General features: G+C 37.2%; 1 protein-coding gene and 1 long non-coding RNA gene across 3 annotated transcripts; one reads left to right on the forward strand and one right to left on the reverse strand.

The window, feature by feature from the left end:
* Positions 1–32: 32 nt before the first annotated feature.
* Positions 33–3,358, forward strand: LOC121202578 (uncharacterized). Its single transcript, XR_005898313.2, has 2 exons — positions 33–347; positions 1,112–3,358. It is a non-coding gene; the product is annotated as an uncharacterized LOC121202578 (long non-coding RNA).
* Positions 2,935–22,549, reverse strand: LOC114865375 (septin-7-like). Of its 2 annotated transcripts, XM_041072797.2 has the most exons (14): positions 22,493–22,549; positions 16,589–16,691; positions 13,229–13,335; positions 9,479–9,579; positions 9,253–9,387; positions 8,372–8,489; positions 8,083–8,175; positions 7,858–7,954; positions 5,929–5,980; positions 5,310–5,435; positions 4,891–4,911; positions 4,210–4,345; positions 3,968–4,110; positions 2,935–3,540 (listed from the first exon to the last, which is right to left on the reverse strand). In XM_041072797.2, exons 1-14 carry the CDS (start codon positions 22,532–22,534, stop codon positions 3,504–3,506), a joined length of 1,311 nt encoding a protein of 436 aa, XP_040928731.1. In that variant the 5' UTR covers positions 22,535–22,549; the 3' UTR covers positions 2,935–3,503. The 2 variants fall into 2 exon arrangements, with proteins under 2 accessions (XP_040928731.1, XP_055369072.1); XM_055513097.1 differs by lacking the exon at positions 4,891–4,911.
* Positions 22,550–23,232: the final 683 nt, after the last annotated feature.

Consider the following 23,232-nt stretch of genomic DNA (forward strand, 5'->3'; position numbering starts at 1 on the left):
CGTCGTGTCAAACACGATAACGCCGACCAACACAGGAAATAATACGACTAGCCTTCAGAATAAAATAATATCATCTAATTTAAGACAGAGGAGAATGCAAAAGGCTTTCTGATTTCGGCAGGCAGACAACAGGCAATGTCATATCAACACAGTTATCTATATATAATGACTGATTAGCAATATATAATGTATTGATTGATTAAATCATCGGTTTTATTTTGAAAGCAGTCTCTCGTGTGACTCTCACTTCCTTCATCAGCTGCACCGAAGGCGTGGCTTGAAGCATGGTAACCAAATGTTATGCTGTACCGTATGTCACTGGTAAAGAGGAGGTAATAACAGATTATGTAAGTAAATATTTATTAAGGCTACGTATAAATATAAATTTGAATAGTAGTTAATGTTTGGTGGCTCAATAATGGCGGGTTGATGTAGCAACAGAAGCATGTGAAGAGTAAATCCAGTAATAAGCTTCACTTACCCACGCTTCAATGGGAACGTTAAAAGGCTGCCATTGGTAGAGAGTAAGCTGAAATTGGTGTCATTTATTTTGAGATAATTGTTTTAAGGAAATGTAAAAAAGGTAAAATATTTTCATCTTTGTGAATACTGGCGTAGACATAACATTAAGAGTCTCACCGTGGCCTCATGCCTGGGATTTTGTGGGTTTTCTTTATACAGTATTTGTCTGAGGTCTTAGAGCTTACTTAATTTGTAAAGTGCCTTCAGATGACAATTGTTATGAATCTGCATTAGATAAATATAACTGAATTAAGTTTAATGGGCAAAATGTAATTGCTACCATAGCTCTGATTAAAAATTAGTTGCAGAATTAAGCTAGCTATGGCACAACCTTTCTGGCTGTGAAAGATTACATAAGCATTATATTTTTACTTTCTCCATCTTATGTCATGATACTGAAAATGCCTCTTTAACAAATCTGATTATTTCTTTTTAACATTCACTGATCATAAATGAATAAATTATTATAATTTCTTGTAATTTTTTAAATCACTTCTGATTGCTCTCACAGAGAAGGAGAAATAAAAATGTATACACAAGTATTGTCTGAACAGACAGGTTTCTCATATATAATCTTTTTGTCCCACAGGATCACAGGGCCCAGCAGGGATTTCCGACATTCTGTAAGGACTGACTATTACGGCTAGTCAGCCTTATTGAAGTTGTCCCAGTAGTTTTATGTACATACTGTATAAGGGGCTCCAGTACAAGTCAGTAAAATCTCTATAAATTTAAGATTATATAATTTAACAAAAATAGATTCATTTCATGTTTTAAAAAATTTGATTTAATTATTATTCGGTTGTATAAAGTGAAAATTTTATATATTTGTATATTTTGCTCTTGTTTGTCTTGTCTTGACATGTTTTGGATAATCTTGAGCCAAACAAAATTCAGATTATAAGTAAAAGAGTCTAAGATAGCTACCGTATGATATGTTGACATCTCCCTCTTTGAGTGCTATAAAAATAACCTGAATTGAATTGGATTAAGCCTCAGTGCAGAGTCACAGACTTTCCAACATAGCTGAAGACATTTGTTCTATTTTTAAAATCTAATTAATATCACTGTTTGGGCTATAATAAAGCTTTAAAAATAGTTTTCATAGTCGCATTTAGTGATTTGTATGTGTAAAAGCCTTTTAAAGCCTTATCCTTTTGCTGGAGTCAGGAGTTAATCCTGAAATACAGCACCTTTTAAGAAACTAGGTCAAAGTCAGACCTAGTCAGACTATATGAAGGTACTGACTTGTTTGTTATATATCCACAGTTGGTCGCTGCCTGTTTGGCCTTCAGTAGAGTTATGCTGTGTCATTGTGCCGTTGTGTGGGCTGACATGTTTGGCTTTAGCATTTGCCTCAGGAATTAGTTGCTCTTATTTTGGATTGTTGGAAAACCTAATCTGAGCCAAAAACACACTTGTAAATGTGTATATTGTATATCGTGTATATTCAATTAGATTTTGTAAGGTGCATTTGAGTAGACATCTACAGTTTATTAAATAAATATATAAATGTCTTTTAGAAATTATTACATTTCAGGAGCCAAAACTATTGAGCAATCACAAGGGGCCAAGCTCTCTCTACAAACCTTTACCTCATGGTTGTTTAGAAAACTCAGCAGACCCAAAAATAGTTTTTGAGTCTTCTCAGTGAGCTCAGGGGCCTCATTTTAAAGATCTCCCTGAAGAACCCCAATAGATCTTGACTTACGGTTGAGACCTATGGAATCCACTCACTGGCCTTAAGGGAATTCATGAGATAGCTCTAACTATTTTGCATCATATAGAATCCACTAAGACGTCACAGTCCCTTAAATGAGATACACTAATGAGAAGTAAGCAAATATTAGCACACAGGCTCTCAGACAGAGGTGCACGGTGTTCCTGATAAATCCTCTAATCTCACAGAATGACAGTATGGAGAGGTCAACATGAAGGTATCTTCAGTAGGTAAAAGGCTAATATAATACAAGCTCAGCAAACGTTGGGGTTAGAGTACGTTAACACCACAGACATACATCCTGTGATCAAGGCAAACAGCTGGCTAAAAGTCTGAAGTTCAGAGTCTGAAGGCTGATTAAAGGTAAAGACAGCTGTCACCAGTAGGCAACTTACAGCAGGCGTGTACTGCTACCTGCTGGGGACAAACGTCATTACAGCCACAGTTCAAATGTCCCATGACATGTTTCTGCTCTCTTTTGTTTCTCTTGTGTTGTTTTATTATAAATTTTCCATTTGACATACAATTATTCCTCTAGTGCTGTATCTCAATTTTAGGCATACTACATATTTACATTGATTATTTTATAAAATTTTTGATCATACATGATTTTGTCAAACTTCGTAAACAGAAAGTAGGCAAGTTTAGTAGGTGACAGGCTATGATATCTTGTGATAAATGCTTCACCAGGCTTTTGTTCTTCTCCCAATCACAATTTTATTATGTGAATTTATACAATAAAAACAAGAAATTACAAAACACAGACACATTACACAAACAGTGCCATGTGATTGAATCCATCTTATGTAAAGTGAGCTGACAGCTACTTGTCTGAGCAATATCTGTCTGAGCAATATCTGTGCTCATGTCCTCCATCAGACTCAGACTTCCCACATCCAGCCCCTGGAAGATCTGTCCGGTAGAAACCTATTTTATGTCGAATGTGTAAATGAAGTTCAAAGAAACTGACGAAGAACAGATTTTAGGAGCAGTTTCTATATTACTTTGGTGTCATCTGTTTCTTGTTGCACTCAAAGTGAGCAAAGTCAGGAATACATGTTTGCTTTCCTAGAGTAAGGCTACAATATAACAGGGTCCATACAAAAGCAAAACAAATCTAAAAAAAGTCAGAAAAATATTGGAAAATGAGAAGCATAACAAATTGGGAGGAAATTATATATATAGTTATACTATTGATGAATAGATGTCCTTACACTCCAGGCTGGCAGGTTGGCAAAAAATGATGGTCCTCCGGGAAAAATTAAAATATCTTCTTCTTTTTGTTCTTTTCCAGGGTCCTGGAAAAACAGAGAGTTGCAATGAGACAATTAGTACAAATAATAGAATAATAATATAATTATTAAAATATATACAATAATGGGCATTTTCATATATTCTTGTGTGCGAACATCTTGATTTATAAGAAACCAGAACTGCCCTGACAAGGACTGAACACCCAAGCTTTGGGTTGAATATAGATTTCAACATAGTCAGGTGTGACTTGTAGTGAGTAGGGTTATTCCTGCATGATACCCTGCAAGATGGCAAAATACAGAATATTTTGGTAAGTAAGAAAGACTCGGACTGTTGTTGTGTATCGTTTGTGTTCCTCCAAACACAGTATGTAGGGTTTATTACCTAACTAGATGTTCTGGATTTAAGGAATCTATACCAAGATCAGTCTATGGATGTATCAAAGCCATGAGCGTTGTGTGTAGTATTTACCGAGAGTCTAGCTTCTGCTGTTCCAGAATCTTCTGCTGGGTTTCCCAGTTGGCCTTTTCTTCCTCGAACTGGTGACGTTTCTCCTCTAATTCTTTGTGCTGGGCCTCCAGGTTCTTTTTCATTTGCTCGTGGCGCCTTTGCAGCTGTGGTGACATATACAAATATATGCACATGTCAGCTGAGACTGTTAGCAAATACATATTCATATTCGATCTTGAATAAAAAAAGCACTGTATGTTTACCTCAGCCTCTGAGTCTCTGAGCTTCTGTAGCTTCTCTTTGACCTTCATCTCAAACACTTGTTCCATTTCTTGTTCCATCTTCTTCATCTTTGCCACATGGTCACGTCGCTCCTCCTCCATCTGGGCTAGAGGACTCCTGGGGGCACAAACCATGTTCATACATACAGCATATGGTGGTAGGAATGTGTGTCTTTACTGCTTTACAGTGACTTTGTTATGCAGAAAAAAAATCTGCAGAGTAGAGAAAGAAAGAGGTCAGCGAAGAAGAAAAGAGCTGCTTGCTTGACTTCCCTGGAAGACCACTGTACCTGAAGGCTTTCAGTAAGGGTTGTAGCTGGTCGCCAACAGTGAGTCAAAATATCACAAAATAAATACAGATTGATAATCCAGTAAACCAGAGTTGATAAATAATTGTATTAAACTAACCCATTTTCACCATGACCTCCCCAACATTGATTGATAAGAAATGTCTAGAGACACAGAAAAGCAAGTAGCCACGGTGATGTTCAGAAGCTCCAGAGAATAAGACTGATTATATAAGCAATTGTGAGGCGCAGCGCTACTGTACATTAAATGCAACATACGTTTTTCACAGAAAGCCCAGCAATAAAAATGAAAATGACCAGAGAGAAAAGTAAAAGCATTCTTTAAGAGGTTATGAAGAAGTTAATTAACACTTACATGCCGTCATCCGTCTCAGTTCTAAAAACAAGCAGATGCACAGACACTTAGCATGCTACTGCTGTGTAAAACATGCAGTAGCTAGTGTGAAAAGTAGCTGGTGATTACTGGTGGCTGCAGCTGAATTAGGAGTCAGATGGTGCCACAGTTAATGCTGTCAGATTAAACACAACTGATAATGGTGGCCAGTTAGTGGTGGGGGTTAGTTGTGGTTTGTTTGGGTCAGGAATGGGTTTAAAGATCTTCTTTAGTGACAGCTTGCCAATTTTAATCCTAAATTTAGCGGCTGCAGACGTTGGCCTTTGAACTTCAGATTCTTGGTGGTTGCACAATCAGTGAGGTGCTCAGAAAGCCACTGGGAAGCTATGTATCTAAGTCAACAATATTACAGCAGTGTGGTAAATTTACAGAGGACTCACTTTGTAAGCTGCCCCTTGTTCTTATTGTTGTCCACACCATTGTATGTAACTGCAGCCAGTTTCTTGCTGCGGTAGTTTTCATAGTGAGAATTATTTGTCACATCCTTCAGGTCCCGCATGTGAGTCCTAGAAAAAGAAAAAGTGGTGTTGTAGTAATTAAGCAGTAATTGTTATTACAACTTTTTAAAATGAACAAGTGAAGACATATGTCATAACTCAGATTGAGGATACATAATGTGTGATAACTGATAGCTGAGATGGAAAATGATGATGATTATGGACAAACTAAGACAGCAAGGTGACTTGGATGTAGCTGCACCAACAAAACAATGTGAGCTTATGGGAATGTTTCTAGGTTTGTGAAACATCTTTGCCACAGATGCACTTATCTATATTATTTCATAACATTTTTAGGTTTCATCATATTCATTCCACTAATTAGAAAACTAAGTAACTAGAAAGTTATAACTAAGTTATATAGCTAATACCAATTTGTATTTGATGTTAAAACCAACCAGTGAAAAGAATAAAGGATTTTTGCATACAATCCACCTCCTATTGATCCTATTCCACAGATAAATACTATTGATTTAAGAAGTAACAGTAGTCAATTTCTCACCTAATAAGCATATTGCGGAGGATGGTAAAGTCACAGTGTTCTCCATTTTCCACTGTAAGACACAAACAAAGCAAAGTTTACTCCAGATGAACTAAGCGTTCCTCATAGTGGACTTTAAAACACATAATAAGAATAAATGTGTCCAGTGATGCAGCTGAAAATTCAATTAGATAATATAAACCTATTAATATAACATTTAGAAAAACAACCACAATAATGAACTACTAAGCAGTATCCATGGTACCAGTCCCATCTGACATAACATAAATGCCAAACATAAAGATTATCTACTTGGCTGTAAATAGTGATGGATTTATGCTGTAATAATAATAATAATAATTTCCATAGAAAATGAGTTTCTAATACAAATAAGTTTATTTGACAGCTTGTTCATAGCTTGTCTGATCACCTTCCTTTCCACGATGATATGTACAGTACCTAATTTAAAAGGTTAATTTTGTAAAGGACACAAGCTAAAACATGTTTGTTTGCAATAAAGAAGTGAAGATGTAAAAAAATAAGAAATAATGCATACTCACCCTGTTTATAAATCTGGCCATACATATAGCATAAAACATACAGGACAGTATACCGTAGACAGGATAATAAGTAAAACTGCATACAGTGTGTACTAATATGAAAATTTATTTTCAACAAAACCACTGAGTAAAAAAAGAAAACATCTTGTTTGTGGTCTTATGTAGTATTTCCTCCCTTTCTTAACCCAGTTACATTTTTTCTTTTACTGTAACTACTCAGAGCCTGAAGCGCGACTTAACTGTACGCGGCTCAACTTGAGGTCAGGCTCTTCATGGCTGCAGAATCATTCTAGATAGAGTTCTAGAATCCATCAGCAGGTGGCATCACATGTTGCTTTCACTAATTCTATTACAATAAAACCTCAGGATGGCTGCAGTGGGATCACTTGCATAGTTTCATTCTTCACCGCCTCCAGTTCATTTGTTACTATAAATACCAGAGCTTTTATACTGTGGCAGAGTCCTCATCGCTTTAAGCAGAGTATGCTGTCCTGCGTCTCAGCAGAATGTGACAGCAGCTTCCTGTGTCTGGGCGAACGTGACTCTCACGTCTTGTTTTCTCAGCTTTTTCAAATCCTTCTGTATGTAAAAACAATTTTTTGATTACTGGCATAGGTACGGCCGTGCCTCAAGAGGTAGAGCTGTCGTCCACCAATCGTAGAATTGGTGGTTCAATTTCTAGCTGCCCCGAGTCATGTGTCCTTGGACAAAACACTTGCACCTAGTGTCAGCATTTGCTGCATAGCAATCACAGGTGTGACATTTTCTGAGTGCGTGAATGTGTTAAGGTAGAAAAGCGGTACAGTATACGTGCAGGACCATTTACCATGATTTGAACATGAACATTTGTTTTCAGTCACTGTTGTATGTTGCCTGGTAGGTCAGTGGGTAGGGCATCAGCCAGGGAAACCAGAGGTGTATCCTTGTGCAAGATACTTCACACTAGCTCCCCAGGCGCCATTCCATGGCAGCCCATTAAGGGGATGCAGAGAACCAAGACGGCTGGTAGCTCATTTGGTAGAGCATTGGCTTGGGAGTGCAAAAGCTTCCAGGTTCACGCACCAGCAGGTGTGTCCTTGAGTAAGACACTTTGCACTAGCTCCCCGACTGCTGCTCATGTGGCAGCTCACTGGGTCGAAATGCAGAGAACAAATTTCCCCACTGTGGGAGTAATAAGGGAATTTCCTTTCCTTGTATGTATTTATGTAACATGTTATTAAATTTTTTTTTGTGTCTGTGGTGTAAATTAGGGAAGAGAAAATAAGCACAGAGAGCAAGCTTGGCAAACATTCCTACTGGTCCAAAAATATTTGGTGTATGTGATTGTGTATGAGATTCCTCACAGCTCATCGATTTCCAAATTCACATCTGACAACCTTTGGCCTCTCACCTTCAGCCACACCCCAGGGGTACTGCCTCCCACGCACTCGTTTTCCATTGACCTCGATGATGGTGTTACTACCAACTACAGCCAAGGGTAAATGATCCTGCAGAGAAGAGGGAGGGGACACATATGTTGCATAGTTCACAGAAAGCTAAAAATACATGGGTTCACAAATTAAAATGCATAGCATTAGCATTAAAAAACAAAGACATTTTACTAAAGTAAACATACCTTTATTTTTCTGACCAGCTTCATTTCCTCCACCTCATTTGTCTCGGGGAACTCATAGATTTTAATTTTGTGCTCCAGAATTTCTTTCATGATCTGCACACAAAGAAAAACAGGTAGGGGCAATTTTAAACTGAAAATCAAGACAGAGTTTTCTGCATGTGGAATAAGGTCCATAACCACTAATAGTCACCCTTGACACTTAATCTTCAATACGAACAAATAATGTGACGAGTGAACACATTACAAAATCACAAGATTTATCCAACCACAATTATCTACTTAATATTACCTGTTTCTTGAACTGTTGACACTCCTCAGGAGTCATTGTGTCTGCTTTGGCAACAAGGGGGATGATGTTTACTTTTTCATGTAAACGTCTCATAAACTCAACATCAAGGGGCTTCAGCCTGTAGGACAAGTGTTGCAATGAGCTCACAGATGTCGCATTAGTATTTTGATTAAAATCAGATAAATACACAAACATTTTTATAAACAAAAATGTAATGCTTTTTGCAAAGATGAAAGCTGAATGCTCAAAGACAAAAATAAACAGGACAGAACTCCAGCTACAATAAATTGTCTCCTTATGCATTGGACAATTGTGCCAACGCCTGCTTGTGTGCTATGTGTGTCAGCAACCAGAGCCAAGGAATAGATACGGAGAATGAGGCCTCCAGGTCAGATAGCTAAGCACAGATTACACCAATGCCTTGTAGACAGGCTTTGTGCTTCCTAATTTCTCTCCTATTCAAAATGAGGCAGCAAAAAAGCAATGCAGCAGCATTACCACTGACATCAACAGCCGAGTCACTTCAGAAAATACTCACCAACATCAATCATCCCTGCATACCTTACACTTTTTGTCATTTTTAAAACATAAAAAGGTGAACCGTTTCAGAAGTAGTAAGTTGAGTTTGTGCACTGGGGGTTTCTGAACACATGTACTGTGCTTGTGAAACAGCCTTCAAATTTAAACTAGACCTTAACTATTGATGATAATATATCACCCAAGTCTCGAACAGTATTGAACTAAGAGGCTGGTCGTTCATAATTAGCAGAACATGGCTGATGAAGCTCTGCAGGGCAATTATTCTTCATTTTAACAAAAGTTTTGTTTCCAAAAGGTTTTGATAACTGAAGCTCTATAATCAATAGTCTTACAGTACTTACCCATGTCCAGATGGTGCAATGAAATACAGGCAGCAGTGCACTCTGTTGTCTGGCATCTGACGTCTGTTGACACGCGACTCTGCGTTGAGATAATCCTCAAACTTACTGTCGATATAATCAGTAACTGGCTGCCAGCTGAGAACCACAAACTCACATCAGTGCCAGGTACAGTATTACAGTGATAGTGTATACAGTACATTAACCAGTGACGGATTGCTCTGCTTACCAGTTGCTGTTGTCAACAGCATCACCAAAGCCAGGTGTGTCAACAATAGTGAGCAGAAGATGCACTCCTCCTTCTTTAATCAGAACCTTTGATTGTTCCACCTGAACCAAAAAACAAAAACTTAAACTTAAGTTAAAAAAAAAAAAAAAATCAAGTGTGTGTGGAAAGGAGAATGCGTCACCTTAGAAACAAACATACAAGCTGGTCATGCATAAGACTGGACATTGACATTTAAAAACTTTTAACCTCAATACTCCTTAAAGGTTTACTTGGACTGCTGACTTTAACGCTAACTGCCCATCACCTGGTGTCTGTACATAGTGAAGCAAGTCAGTTGTTTTATGAAGTCTTATAGGATACAAGATTACCCAAGGTCACCAGTGTTTCGTTTTTATTATTACAGTGACTCAATCAGATGTTTTGGTAACATCTGTTGATTACAATAGCTGTTCAATTTAGATAAAAAAGTGTCTAAATAATAGTTTTTTTTTTTATTAGTGGACAACATCACAAATGCAGATGCACTAAAATTACACTAAACAGAATTTAACATGAACACAGAACACAAAGATGAGATTTACCATGTATTTAATATAGATATACTACGAACAATTATAATTGATAGTTTTGGGGAGTTTGATTACATCATAGGCAACATGGGTGTATGCTGAACTATGTACAAACCAAATGTGGCGCAAATGTATATGTTAGGCAGTATGTTATTTATCTTTAAAAGTGAAATAAATAATAAATGTTCTTAATCATGCTGACACTACAATAAGATAAGAGAAGACATACTTTAGATACATCAAACTAATGGTCAAATCTCTGTGAGCCCTGACTACAAAGCATCACAATGGCTACAACATTTTTTTCTGAATAGGATTTGCTTCATCATGTTAAGAAAAGAAGATGTAGAGATGTCAAGTTGTTATTTTAGCACGATGTTTATCATAGTTCATTATGCATACAGTAAGTACAGTATTTAATTTTCAAGTCTTTGTATTATACTGTGCTAATAGTAGCCATACATTAATCTATAAATTAAACCTATTAAGCCATAAATAATTTACTATGAATACTATATAAATAATTTATTTACAAAGTAATCAGTACTGTAATACTATACAAAAGCTTGTATAATGCTATTAATGCTATTCATTTTGCAATGAAATAAAATGGTACATGTACTTTAGGTTAAAAAAAAAAAAAGATAATTCAAACATGCTAGGTACGTGTTGATTAAATGCAGTAACTTGGAAGTGAATGGAAAAATATTGCATATTACATGAAATATGCAGGCCTCAACAGGCTGATAGATAAAAACATATCACATTCATTTAATCAACAAATGGGTAGGAGAGACGGAGTCAAAGGCTGCACAATACAAGAAAGCTTAACATGTTAAATTAGGAATCCTGCACAGTCTCGTTCTTCGGGACAATAGCGTTTAAGCAATACAATCCTATTATGTTGTCATTGTCTGACTTATTACAGGACTATGAGCCTATTTGATTGCAACACGGTGTAAATGCATAGTGGAAAAACAAAACATAAATATTACAGGCTGAGACAACTACTATTAGTAGAAGTCTAAATTAAAGAACAGTGTCCAGTCAACACGATGTACAGTAATAAACTATTCTTACTAAGCAATATATTCTGTAGAATATTACTCCACTAGATTAAACAGTCCTGTATTGCACTCCCTGTTGGCAGTTTGTTTAAGTTGTAATCTGTTTCTAATTGAAACTATAACATTATGTTTAATGATGAGCTGATTGACAGGAAATAGATTAATCTGTCAGTAAAATAAAATAATGATGAAAGTATGAGCTTATACTACTATGTAACAGTGCAAAGTCACATCTAAAAGCAGCAATGATCAGTTCAAAGACATGCAATCAGGTTGACTGGAGATTCTAGATTTTCCCATAGCTGTGTTTACAGGAGTTTGGCGGCAGTGACTATCTCTGCATATGGTCGTGTGATGGACTAGTGTGATAGACTAGTGACCTGTTCAAGGCAAAGTGATGAGAAGACTCTAAGCCTTGTGTGAAGAATGTGAAGATCCAGCCATCCATGAGACTTTCATGTCATCTTTATTCTCGTATTATTTTAATTTTACATTCCGGAGCTGCATTTATCACTTTCAGGATATAAAAAGCAAAGCATGTCTATACAATAGCAGGACAGAACTGGACCCAGTACACATGGCACCTTTGTGGGCTAATCTCTCAGTCTGTGTGCTCCTATGCTCTTCCAACTCACTGAGCCTAATTTAGCTGGTACACCAGAGACATCTGCCTTGACCCATAACCTATAACAGCCACTCTTTTCTGCAGTCAGCTTCTACTTATTCTCTTGTAAAAAAAAAAAAAACATTCTGTAACAGCATTTTTTTGTGTTTCATCACATTTTTTGCATGACTAAAAAAAATAAACAGCCACAATCATTTGCAATATAATTAGTTTGTGGTGTTTAGACAGGGAGAGGAAAAGATGAGCTTTCTGTTCTCCATATTCAACAACTTTGTTGTTGCAACGATAAACATCAAGTCTAATGGACAGGTTAAAGACATTTAAGGCAACAGAGGGATGAGGGCAGACTGTGTTACTAGGGATTACATGAGATTTAGAGCGAAATAACAGATCATGGTAGAAGAGCCTCAACATGCACTGTCTCTTACACTACCTCTAAATCTAAGAGTTGTAATAGTGTACCACAGACAGCTGACAGAAAAGACTAAAATGTTTTATTTATTCATTCTGAACTATTCCCAACTAAAATTAAAACTATAGCAGTGTTGGGGCTGGTGCAATCAAAGACTAGAAGGCTGAGGCACAACCGAAGGTTAATGCCTCAAGTGTATCTTTATACAAATCAGTTTTTCATACAGTTTCATCTGCAATTCTGATTAAGTGTGTAGGTTTTTTAAATTATACTTTAGTTTGCTTGTGAACATTAAATCTTCAAACCTCTTAAAGTGGAGAATTCCCATATCATGGTTCTGAACAATACTTCATACACATGAATCCAACTAGCATTCACGCCTGTTATTATTTGCTCATTAGAAAGTCATGCTTGGAATGGACTGAACTCCTTGGAATGGGGATGGGCAATAGGGCACAGAGCAAGTTTTAATTTAAAAAAGAAAGGAAGAGAAAAAAATGAAATTGGGGCAGGAAAGTCATTATAATGTTGCTGTAGTCCTTAAGTGCTTTCATTTGTCCAGATTCACAAAATAAAAAATGTTGTTAACACAGAAACAGTTGACTGCACCTTGTTTAAACAGTCACATGTATGTATGGACTGTTTTTATTAACTTTTTACATTTTATTTTATTCAGTGCCTTAGTCAATGTTGTTATTTGGCGCTATATAAATAAAGCTTTGATTTGATACGTCACATCTTCTGTTGGTAGACACAGTTCTAACATATTTGATTCACTACATAAAAGGCTTTGTTGTCTTCTTTGTTGTAAATAGTGACTACAGAATATCTTTGTAGTACTGCCATTTTGAATTAAGCTACAAAACATGTCAGCTCTTTAGCAGTTTTAACAACGGATCTCATTCTTTGGAAAATAAACTTTCGTTTAAACGTCTCTTTGTCAAAGCAGATGAACCAGTTTCACCGTCATGACACTAGTTAAGAGAAGGAGGAGGAGGAGCACAAATTATTTCTACAACAGCCAAATAAGAAAAAAATGAGTGTACTTCTCCACAATAAATAAATTTAAAAGATTACCTGCACAGTTTTTTTAATTCTATGTGAAGGCCCTGGATAATCAGCAGAGTACAGGTCTGTCAGAAAGAGCGAGTTGATCAGTGTTGATTTTCCAAGTCCAGATTCCCCTGAAGGAGAAAGACAAAACCAGTAAGAAGTTGAGGATGGACCCGAGAGATTCATTTGTCACCATGGTGATATGGTTTTGTAAGCCTCTTTTTCATGCCAAACATATCCAGACATTTGGTGTTTGACATTCTTCACATGTTTCAGATTCTAAACTCTTTTTCCCCCCAATACAGGATACAGGAAAGAGTAAACTTACTTTTTCAGCAAGAGGCTAACATGAAATAAAGTAGGAGACAGACCGTGTGGGAGTTCTGTTCTACAAATGCTTTTCCTGTCTGCATTTCAGGAATCTAATCAGAGACTAATGAGAAAAAAGACAAGGGGTGAACTATTTTAACTTATCATAGTCATAATTATGATAAATTGTCATTCTAAGCGTAAAGGTTCTGAAATGCCCTGAAGTCCTAGATATCTTTCTGTTTTTTTTGTGCTATTTAAGATATGGATTGGTGGTGGATTGGAAGTGTATGCCTTATTACTATACTGTAAAATAGTAATAAAGTCATAATAAACCAGTTGAAAGCAGAAATATTGCCATATAAAGCTGAAGATCTGAATTTGTGCTTTTATTTTAAAAGGATGTGTGTGGTTAATTTCTAAAGTGTAAAACAGTGTGAATGACTAGTCACAGATGACTAGTATGATAATATAGCTGAAAGTTGCTGATATATTAAATATATAACTCAATTTATCTAAAGGTAATCAATGTAGTTATACTAAGAACTAAATGCATAAACATGCCTTATTATACTATAAAATATTCTAATTAACTATTTGTAATTACTCAGTTGAAACTTTACTAAAACTACCTGATGAGTTGAATATATAGCTGATCGGATCTGCAAAGAAAAGGGTGCAGAGCTGAATGTGCACAAATGAAACAAAAGCAGTTTGAATTCTGTGTTTGTTTTGCACATGACTACAGTCCTGTAAATCCTTCTTCTGAATTTTGTTAAAAGACTAGTATAAGAGTTCTAGTCAGGTTTCATACCTGAATCTACTGAGTCATGCTCTTTTCCCACTCAGTCACAAATTTCGAATGAAAATGAAAATTTCTAATCTATAATATAGCTGAACATTGGTAATACATTAAGCATATATCTCCACATTGATAATATGCACAATTTTGTGCATATTATCAATGCAATCTACTAGTAGGCATGTACAAAATGCATTTTTACGTTTCAAAGGGATATATAGATTTGGATGCCATCTGCATATAATATAATAATATAATATCAATTATGCGCAAACATGGAACAAAATCCCATGTTTGCGCATAATTGATCCAAAGGGTGGCATGTACAATGAGAAAAGAAGAGGCCCAAGGATGAACCCCTGAGGTACTCGACAAGTGAGAGGTACAGAGTTTCCAACATTAATTTAGAAACTCCTGTTGGCTAAGTATGATTTTAACCACTCTAAGGCCAGACCCCAAATACCCACCTGATTTTCTGACTAAGAGAGGAGACCGTCATGGTTCACTGCGTCAAAGGCTGCAGTCAGTCCAACAAGTGACCAGAATCATTTGCAACAAGAATGTCATTAAAAACCCTCAACATTGCCGACTCAGTACTTTGAATGCTCTTGAACCCTGATTGAAAGACCTTTAAATTGTCATGTTTAAGAAATTATTTTAGCTGGGTATAGACAGTTTTCTCCAAGCTTCCTTTTCTCTCCAAAACTTTAGAGATTGGACAAAAGTTTGATAGCTCAGTGGGATCTAGACCAGGTTTCTTAATTGGTGGTTATGCTATAGCATGCTTAAAACTCAAAAGGTACAGTACTATGTGCCATGCTGCCATTTATGAAGTCAAGTACATAAGGTCCCAGAGTATGAAAGACCTCTTTTAAAAGACGTGGAGGAATTGGATCACTAGGAGAGCCTGTTGGTTTTATATGACCAATACTTTCTTCTAAAAAAAAGAGAAGGTCACAGGTTTATACTGTACTGTTCAAATACAGCTGAGCGTGTGACAGGTCAAGACAGGTCACACAATGGTACGCTGATACAGGCTCGGATGGTTTTAACCAAGAGGCTTTTAGAGGAAAAGGAGGGAAAATTTGACTTGCGAGAGTAGTTTAATTTTTTGACAGAACTACCAAGACACTGACAGATGAAGGTAAAAAAAAAATAATGACAAAAATATTTTGACAAAGCTTTTTTACTGGTTTAGTCTGATTGTATGAAAGCACAGACCTGTTTACAAAACTACTGGGTTTCTTCTCATCTCTGTCAGCATCGCATCATTCAACATTCTGTTAACCAGGTCCAAACACAATGAGTTCCAGCTGCAGTGGCCAACCTCAATGTCAACTCTTGCCTCCATGTAAAATCACTGCTAAATATTGACTTTTACAAGTAAATGGCTCTGGCCCACTTTTACTCATTTACTGACAATAGCTGTCCCTCACTATACCAAACACCAAGGCTGTACTCACACTGTTTAGCTTAATTATTTCAGAAAATCTAATTGCATTCAATTCAGTACAAAAGGCCTCATTATACGAATGAAAGAACAGGAAGTTAATGTGATGTAATAATTTAGAGGTACAGACATCGACTGAAAGTAATCAAAGCTGGATCATAAGCAAGTAGTGGAGAATTAAACCATATAGGATGATGAACTTCACAAAAGAAACATTTTCATATAGTCCACACAAAAGGCTATGGTAAGAGAGAGTGAGCCTCATGGGGGAAAAAAAAACCAACAGTGCTCGACAGAAGTCAAAACATAAATACGTACAATACAAATACAAATCCTACCACAGACAATACTTTGCATATATCAATATTAGGGCTGCATCTAAAGATTATTAGATCTAGATCTATTATTAGATTATTTTTATCAATTATTTTATTGCTATATTTTCCCCTGATTCCCCTCAATTTACATAGCAAATTACATACTAGACGCATTCATTTATTTCAAAGAAATGTATTTTTATTTCCCTTAAACACATGCTGACATATGCAATGCAGGGCATTAACCCCCCCCCCCCCCAAAAAAAACAGGCCAGTTTTAACTGGTAACTGGTTATCAACATAAAGCATCTCCAAACTGACAAACAATATAGCATGTAACAGTTTGTTTAAGTTAGGAATAAACAAAACAAATCCAAAATCCCTTCCACTTTGATAAAGAAAACAGATTGAGAAACATTTGTTCTCAGCATTTCTACTCATCTGTACAATTGTGTCATAGACTGACAAAGAGCAATGATGGAGAATGAAACAAAACAATTACTCACCCACAACCATAAGAGTGAACTCGAACCCTCTCTTCACTGATTTTCTGTAAACTTGGTTAGGGAGGTTTGCAAAGCCAACATAGCCCTCCAAGTTCTTCTGTTGCTACAGTATAAACCAAAAGTAAACATGGTTAACACATTTGTCTAATGGCAAGAAAACTTACACAGATGTACCATTGTAGTTTTAGAAATGGTAAAGTTGTTTAGTATGTCAGTCTGTGTTGCTTCAACTACCCAACCAAATTGGAAGTTGTTCAACAATTGTGGTAGGACATCTATACAACATACTCATACAAATTATTCATTCATAAAAATTTACTGCGCAAATTAGTTTGTTAGTTAGTGTGCAAAAAATTTCTAAATGTTAGATGTTCTTTATGTGTATATATAAATTACTTAGTCAAAGATATGTCAACATTATTCTGTATTAAGAAACAAATAGTATCATTGTATCAACATTTACTTAGCGGCTTCACACTTTTGTGATGTTGTGGTGTTTGTACACAGCCAAAGATACTACATTTCCGATTATGCAAATAATAATAATTAATAATTTAATATCACAAACATACTGTATTTTAAAATCTTCATTTTGGTTATGCAGCTGCTGAAGAATAGGGTCTATGAGATATAGCAGTTTAAATGATCCAGACGCAGACATAATGTAATAGATGTTGGTATTAATAACTAGGGGCCAAAAGCTTAACATCTTTATATTAAAAGGCCAAAGCAATCTGTGCACATTTATTGAACAGTGAACATTGTTGTTTCCAGTGGATAATGAGAATTAGTTTACTTACAGCTGGTTTGTTAGGATGACAAAAAGGAGAGTGAAGTATACCGGTGCAGGCAGCAGGAACAAAACCAGAGACAAGAGAAACAAATTAGTTAAATAATACTTAGTACCAATTGGTAAACTAATAAATAATCTGACTAATATACATTGCAAAATGTTAATCTGGCTTTTACTGTATAAACAGTGGAAACGTGGTATTCCTAAAAAGACTGGAAAATCTTTCTGTCAAGGTGCAGATTAGGTTTGATTTATTTTTGCTTCTATATGAAACATACAATACAGTGTTGAAATATTATAGCAGCATTAGTGGTTTCTGCCATTTAAATTTACAGTACATTACAATTCTTTTCTTCATTGGTGTGTTGAGAAAATGTTAAACAATCTATTAGTTATAAACATTTTACTTCCAAATATTTCACGTTCCGTTGAAAGGAGAAAAAAGGCCTATGTATCAAGTCATGTTTTCTTGTTTTTCAGTAAGACTATGTGTGAAATTAATTATTCAGTCAATGTAATCTAATTTTCCTGTTTGAATAAAGTGATTGAGATTTAAGACATTTACTCAATATCTCACCTAACAAATCAAGTTTCCAATTTAAGGACTGATCAGGAGGTACACCACAGTGGTACAACTGTCCAGCATCTTAGTTATTCTAGTTATTACCTGTCTATTTATAGGAGCCTTCCATTAATCTAAGCACTTCACTTGTTCACTGTATCCCCACATACATTTTGGACAGGAAACCAGGCCTACTAGGTTTTGACTGAGTCAGACTGAAACAATATGCAAAGGCATATTGTGCAGTGGTGCATATCATGCACAGAGACACCAATGACGACACATTTGAGTAAAACTGTTGATGTTTGTTGCACCATTTACCCTGATGTAGTGTCATATCCAAGTAATTGCTAATAATATTGATGCTTTGTGGGTGCCACGACCTCTCAAAGTATAACCATGCGCGCACCCATACAACTTTAACAGCTGAATTTGTTAGATGAAGCATGTGCAAGTGAAGTCAGCCATGTTGTCTTTGTAGAAGAGGTTAAGCCTTGGTCTACACGATCATGCATTACTAAACATAAAAACTGAGCAAAAGATGTTCTATTGCTTCAAACCTAAGACAGTACCACTGCAATATGAAATCAGTGCGGGAAAACAGTGAGACAGTAACAGACAGAAATGCACGGTGCACTTTGCTGTTTGTCAAACTACCGGAAGCAATGTGGTGAGCCTCCAGGAAGCTGGGGTTACAAGGAGGTCCAACCAGAGTACGAATTTAATAGCAGTGAAGAGACCAACACTTTCTGACGAACCCCTTCCCACGACCTTAGAAGAACTCAGACATTTCATGTACCCTCCCATGCTGTTATTCTTTCAGGCTTCTCTGTTGAAACAACTTGGCTCCTTCCACTGTGCATCTGAACACGTCCCAAATTAGAAATGTTTTTCCTCACATGGGAATAGATTGAAATGGAATGTTTACAGTAAATTTCTTTTAAAAGACAACCTTTATCTTGTGTGTGTGTGTGTGTGCACAATAATTTAATAATCTACAAACATGGAAGAACATTTTGGCTATTTAGATTTATGAGAGGGTGGTTAGCATACTTGCCAACAGCAAGACGGTCATCAAGGTGCCTTTTCTGTGTTCCGTGCATTAAACATGCATTCTGTACATGTGCAATGCAGTTGTGACAAAAATCCTTTTTTGCAACCCCACATGTTATAGTGCTATGGATTCCATGCTAGTATGATGATTGAATACCACAAATGTGAGCATAAAGGTACAGCAAGTGGCTGTATTTGTGTTTAACTATTAACAGGAGCTTCACACAAAATTCTAATTTGAGCTTTTTTCTTTTGACAGGATAAAGTTTAAACAAAACACAGTATGAGATACAGTAAACACTACAGCGTAAATAGACAATAAGTACTACATGCAATTTACACATGAACATGAACATGAACATGCAATGTCATGTAGGCAGTAGAATAAAGTGAAACTAAAGACTTCATCTTTACTGACTCTGTCTAAAAGAGATTAAACACTTGCTTTAATACTTTGTGCCTGTTATTGAAACTGTAGTTAAAAAATATGAACTATTGCACATAGGTCCTGTGATTGCACACTTATCAGTAATCACAACCTAAACCAACTCATATAGGTCATCACAAACTGCTCTGCATATGACTGCTCTGTCATCTGACACTGTCTGAGTGACTGACCTACCTCTCTGTGCTATGTCATTCCCACTATCATCAGCCACACAAAATATGCCACATGGCTCTGGCTGCAAGATAACGCACATTTTATTTCCAGGATAGCCTTGCATGCCAAATTACTCATTTGGTAGGAGCTACTCTGGTATGAGGGCGTACTGAGCTTAGTTCGGATGAGAGAGCCTGTAACACCAGGCATATGACACCAAAACAACAGTCTGTCAACCAGCCACAAATCTGTCAGCAAACACAAACTGATCTACAGAGACATATTTCTGTGACTGGCGTTGGCAAGATGACCTAATAATTACACTGAAACCTAACTGACAAGTTAGCTGCTTTCAGTGCTGCAGACTTGACCTGTTTGACTGCTTGGGATGGTAACGCTAACTAACCCGTGCAGCGATTTGTTGCTCACACTAGTTCAGTCATATTGTCGTTTAAGCCATAATACCAACCTAATTTAGTAGTTTGATTATTCCTCGACGTCTTTAAAGCATCTCCAGATTTCTACATTCAGTTCAACTAACTGATAAGCGCGAAATACGAAGTAAAAATAATAAACAGTATAATGGGCGCTAAGGAAGGCACAGAATAAGATTACTGGTAAGTCTTAAGTTAAAATACACGCTGAGGCTACACCAAGAAGTACCGGAAGACTACAAGCGTTTCCGATGTCTATAAACCAAATGTTAGTTCCACTGCCCCCGAGAATTACAACGCGTTAAACTATCACATTCGTACATGTAGTCTGGCGTGACATACCTCAACAGCAGTGGTCTGCGCGGCTAAGCTAACGCTCAACTTTAAGTGGCCATTCCCGAGCAGGGTGTTACTTTATTGCCACGTTTTGCTAACATGCAAACGGTTCGCCAAGCAAATTCTTCTAAAAGTTAGCGATAAACTCCAACTTCGACCACGCGAAAGGAGCGATTCAAAATGCCAACGAAACGTACCCATTATGCTGCCGCTCCCGTCTGCTTCACCGACCAGCGTTTCTCTGCCTGACATTACCTCTCACAAGCCCAACACTCAACTACGTCGTCGTAGTAGTAGTAGTGGCGCTACTTAACTTTACTGGAATAATGGATGTACTCGCAGAGGCAGCCGCCGCTCACCTAACGGCCACTCGTTGTAACTACAACGACAAAAAAGCAGCACCCAAAACCACGAGCCGCAACCAGCAAAAGTCTCTGGAAGAGCTCGAAAAACTTTCTGCTCATGCGCCATACGGAACTATTTTAGTTCTATTTCAAGCGACTGGCGCCATGTTGAAACTCAATATCCACTTGAAAAAAACATTCAGAAATCCAAGTGGGCATAAAATAACCAACACTGCCATCTACCGGCTATTGTCATTAGTTACAACTCATTTAAGATAGGATAAATCTTTACTAATCCCATAAAGAAGAAATTCTTTTTTTTGCAGTAGCAAGATAAAAACAAAATAGACAAAAACACAGCACAGAAAGAACGAAAACAACAGTACTGACTGTGCAAAAATGTAGGTAAATTTGAGAAAACTTTTAAGTATTAAGTAATTTTAAGTATGAAAAGAGCGCTTGTACAAGATATTGCATGTCATAAAGTTACTTAAACAGTACAATAAAGGAGCACACTGTGTAGTTACATCACTGTGTCTGTATCACTGTAGTGCTGTGTTGTTTGAGTCTGATGGCTGTGGGGAGGAATGACCTGTGGTATCGCTCCTTCCTGCACTGGTGTAACAGTCTGGTGCTGAGGTAGCTGCTCAGAGCCTCTACGGTGTGGTGCTGGGGGTGGGAGGGTTTAGTCATGATGGATGTTAGTTTGACCAACATTCTTCTGTTCGCCACCTCCTCGATGGACTCCAGTGTGCAGCCCAGGACAGAGCTGGCTTTCTGAACCAGCTTGTTGAGTCTCTTCCTGTCTCTGCCTTTACTGCCCCCCGTCCAGCACACAACTCCATACAGGACTACTGAGGCTACCACAGTGTCATAGAAAGTCCTTAGCAGCTGTCTGTCCACACCAAAGGACCTCAGTCTCCTCAGCAGGTGGCCCTTCTTGTACAGAGCGAGTTGTCTGTGTTGTAAGACCAGTCCAGTTTATTGTTTAGGTGAACTCCGAGGCAGCGGCGCCCCCAGAAAATTTGAAATTTTTGAAAAAGGGCGGCATACCAAACTGAGTTTCTAATTATTAGATTGAGTTCAACTGATGGCTTTCGATGCATGCTGCTTGACTCTTTTCCATTAAAACAAACATCAAACACGTTTACCTAAATTTTGAGAAATGCAAACATCTTTTAAACACATTTAAAAAACGTCGCCAGTAGGATTTCTCATTCACTCTAAAATCATTTAGTCATGCAGACATAATCCATTTAGAGCTTTCTGTGATTACTTTTTACAGCTAAAAATGGTCTGAAACAGGTGCAGCAGACTTTCTCTTTATTGTCTGTAAAGTGAAACATGGTCAGTGTACTTTCTTACAGATTACAAAAAATGTGTTTTTCATTTTATTTATTATACCCTAATGCTTAGTGTCAGCTGCTACTTCTACTTGTTTTACTGTCAAACCCCGTCCGGGACATTATCGCCCCCACAGGCGCAGGTTGGTTTTGCTGCTCAAGGGCACAAGAGTGTATATTTATGTATATTTTTTCTTCTCATAATTAGTAATTAGATATTTTAATTGAATAAGAGGTCTATTTATTCTTTTGGGTTTTGCTTGGTATTTATCTCTTGATTGAACATGCCTGTACGGTCTGTATGTACAGAATATAAGCAGTGGGGCGGTCAGCAATTTTTCAGGTGGGGCCATTGCCACCCCTGGCAGGCGCCACTGGCTGTTGACTGGAAGTCAAGCACTAACTCCTTTGTTTTACCAGTGTTTACTACTAAAACACACCGTTTAAAACCCTTAAACCCGAACGCTTTCCTGGCCGCATCCACAGACAAGTTCACTGGAAATATGGTGGGGGGCAATTCCATGACCTAAACACACAGGAAGTACAGTTAACATAAATGATTTATTAAAAACACAACATAAACTCACTGCTACCACAGGTGAAATAACACAGGCAGGTAAAGATTTAAACAAACACACTGCAAGGCAGGACTAAAGCTCTAACAAAAGCTAAAAAACTAAACTAAAAACTAAACACATACATACAGCACAAACATAATTGAAAAACCTAACGCTCCATTTAATATGGGTGATACTAACGCTAAACAGGCAACACGCAAGACAATGACAGGACTCTGGTTGACCAAGGTAATAAACACAAAACGCTTTGTGTTAACGGGCAGAAACAAAACTAACCGCACTGATTACATACAGGCTAAATAATATCTCTAAACACAGGTGACAAACCACAGTACAGACCTCAAAGGACATAGGACGGGACATCAAAGGAAACAAAAATTCTGCCACTCCAAAACTACTCTCATTAACTACCACAATAAATTTAGTTTGACATTGGACATTCAACAGACATTCAACTAAAAGTACCTCCAGACGGTACGCGTTTTGCGTTCTGCACACAAAGACGTTGATTTAGAAAGGGATGTAGTCCAACTGCATGCTCCCACCACCACTCTTGTAAGTCACTCTGTGTTCCTCTCTCTTCTGGAAGTAAGTGTTGAC

This window comes from Betta splendens, chromosome 11 (genome assembly GCF_900634795.4).
Source record: "Betta splendens chromosome 11, fBetSpl5.4, whole genome shotgun sequence".
NCBI classification, from domain to species: domain Eukaryota; kingdom Metazoa; phylum Chordata; class Actinopteri; order Anabantiformes; family Osphronemidae; genus Betta; species Betta splendens.

What these genes read in the sequence shown, in the direction of transcription:
- LOC114865375 (XM_041072797.2), bottom strand. Translation starts at nt 22,534, where the DNA reads ATGCGGCCAGGAAAGCGTTCGGGTTTAAGGGTTTTAAACGGT. An exon ending in AGCTGGTCAGAAAAATAAAG is followed by an intron (nt 7,955 to 8,082) that starts GTATGTTTACTT and finishes TCTTCTCTGCAG; the next exon opens with GATCATTTACCCTTGGCTGT. An exon ending in ACTGAGACGGATGACGGCAT is followed by an intron (nt 4,346 to 4,890) that starts GTAAGTGTTAAT and finishes TTGTGCCCCCAG; the next exon opens with GAGTCCTCTAGCCCAGATGG.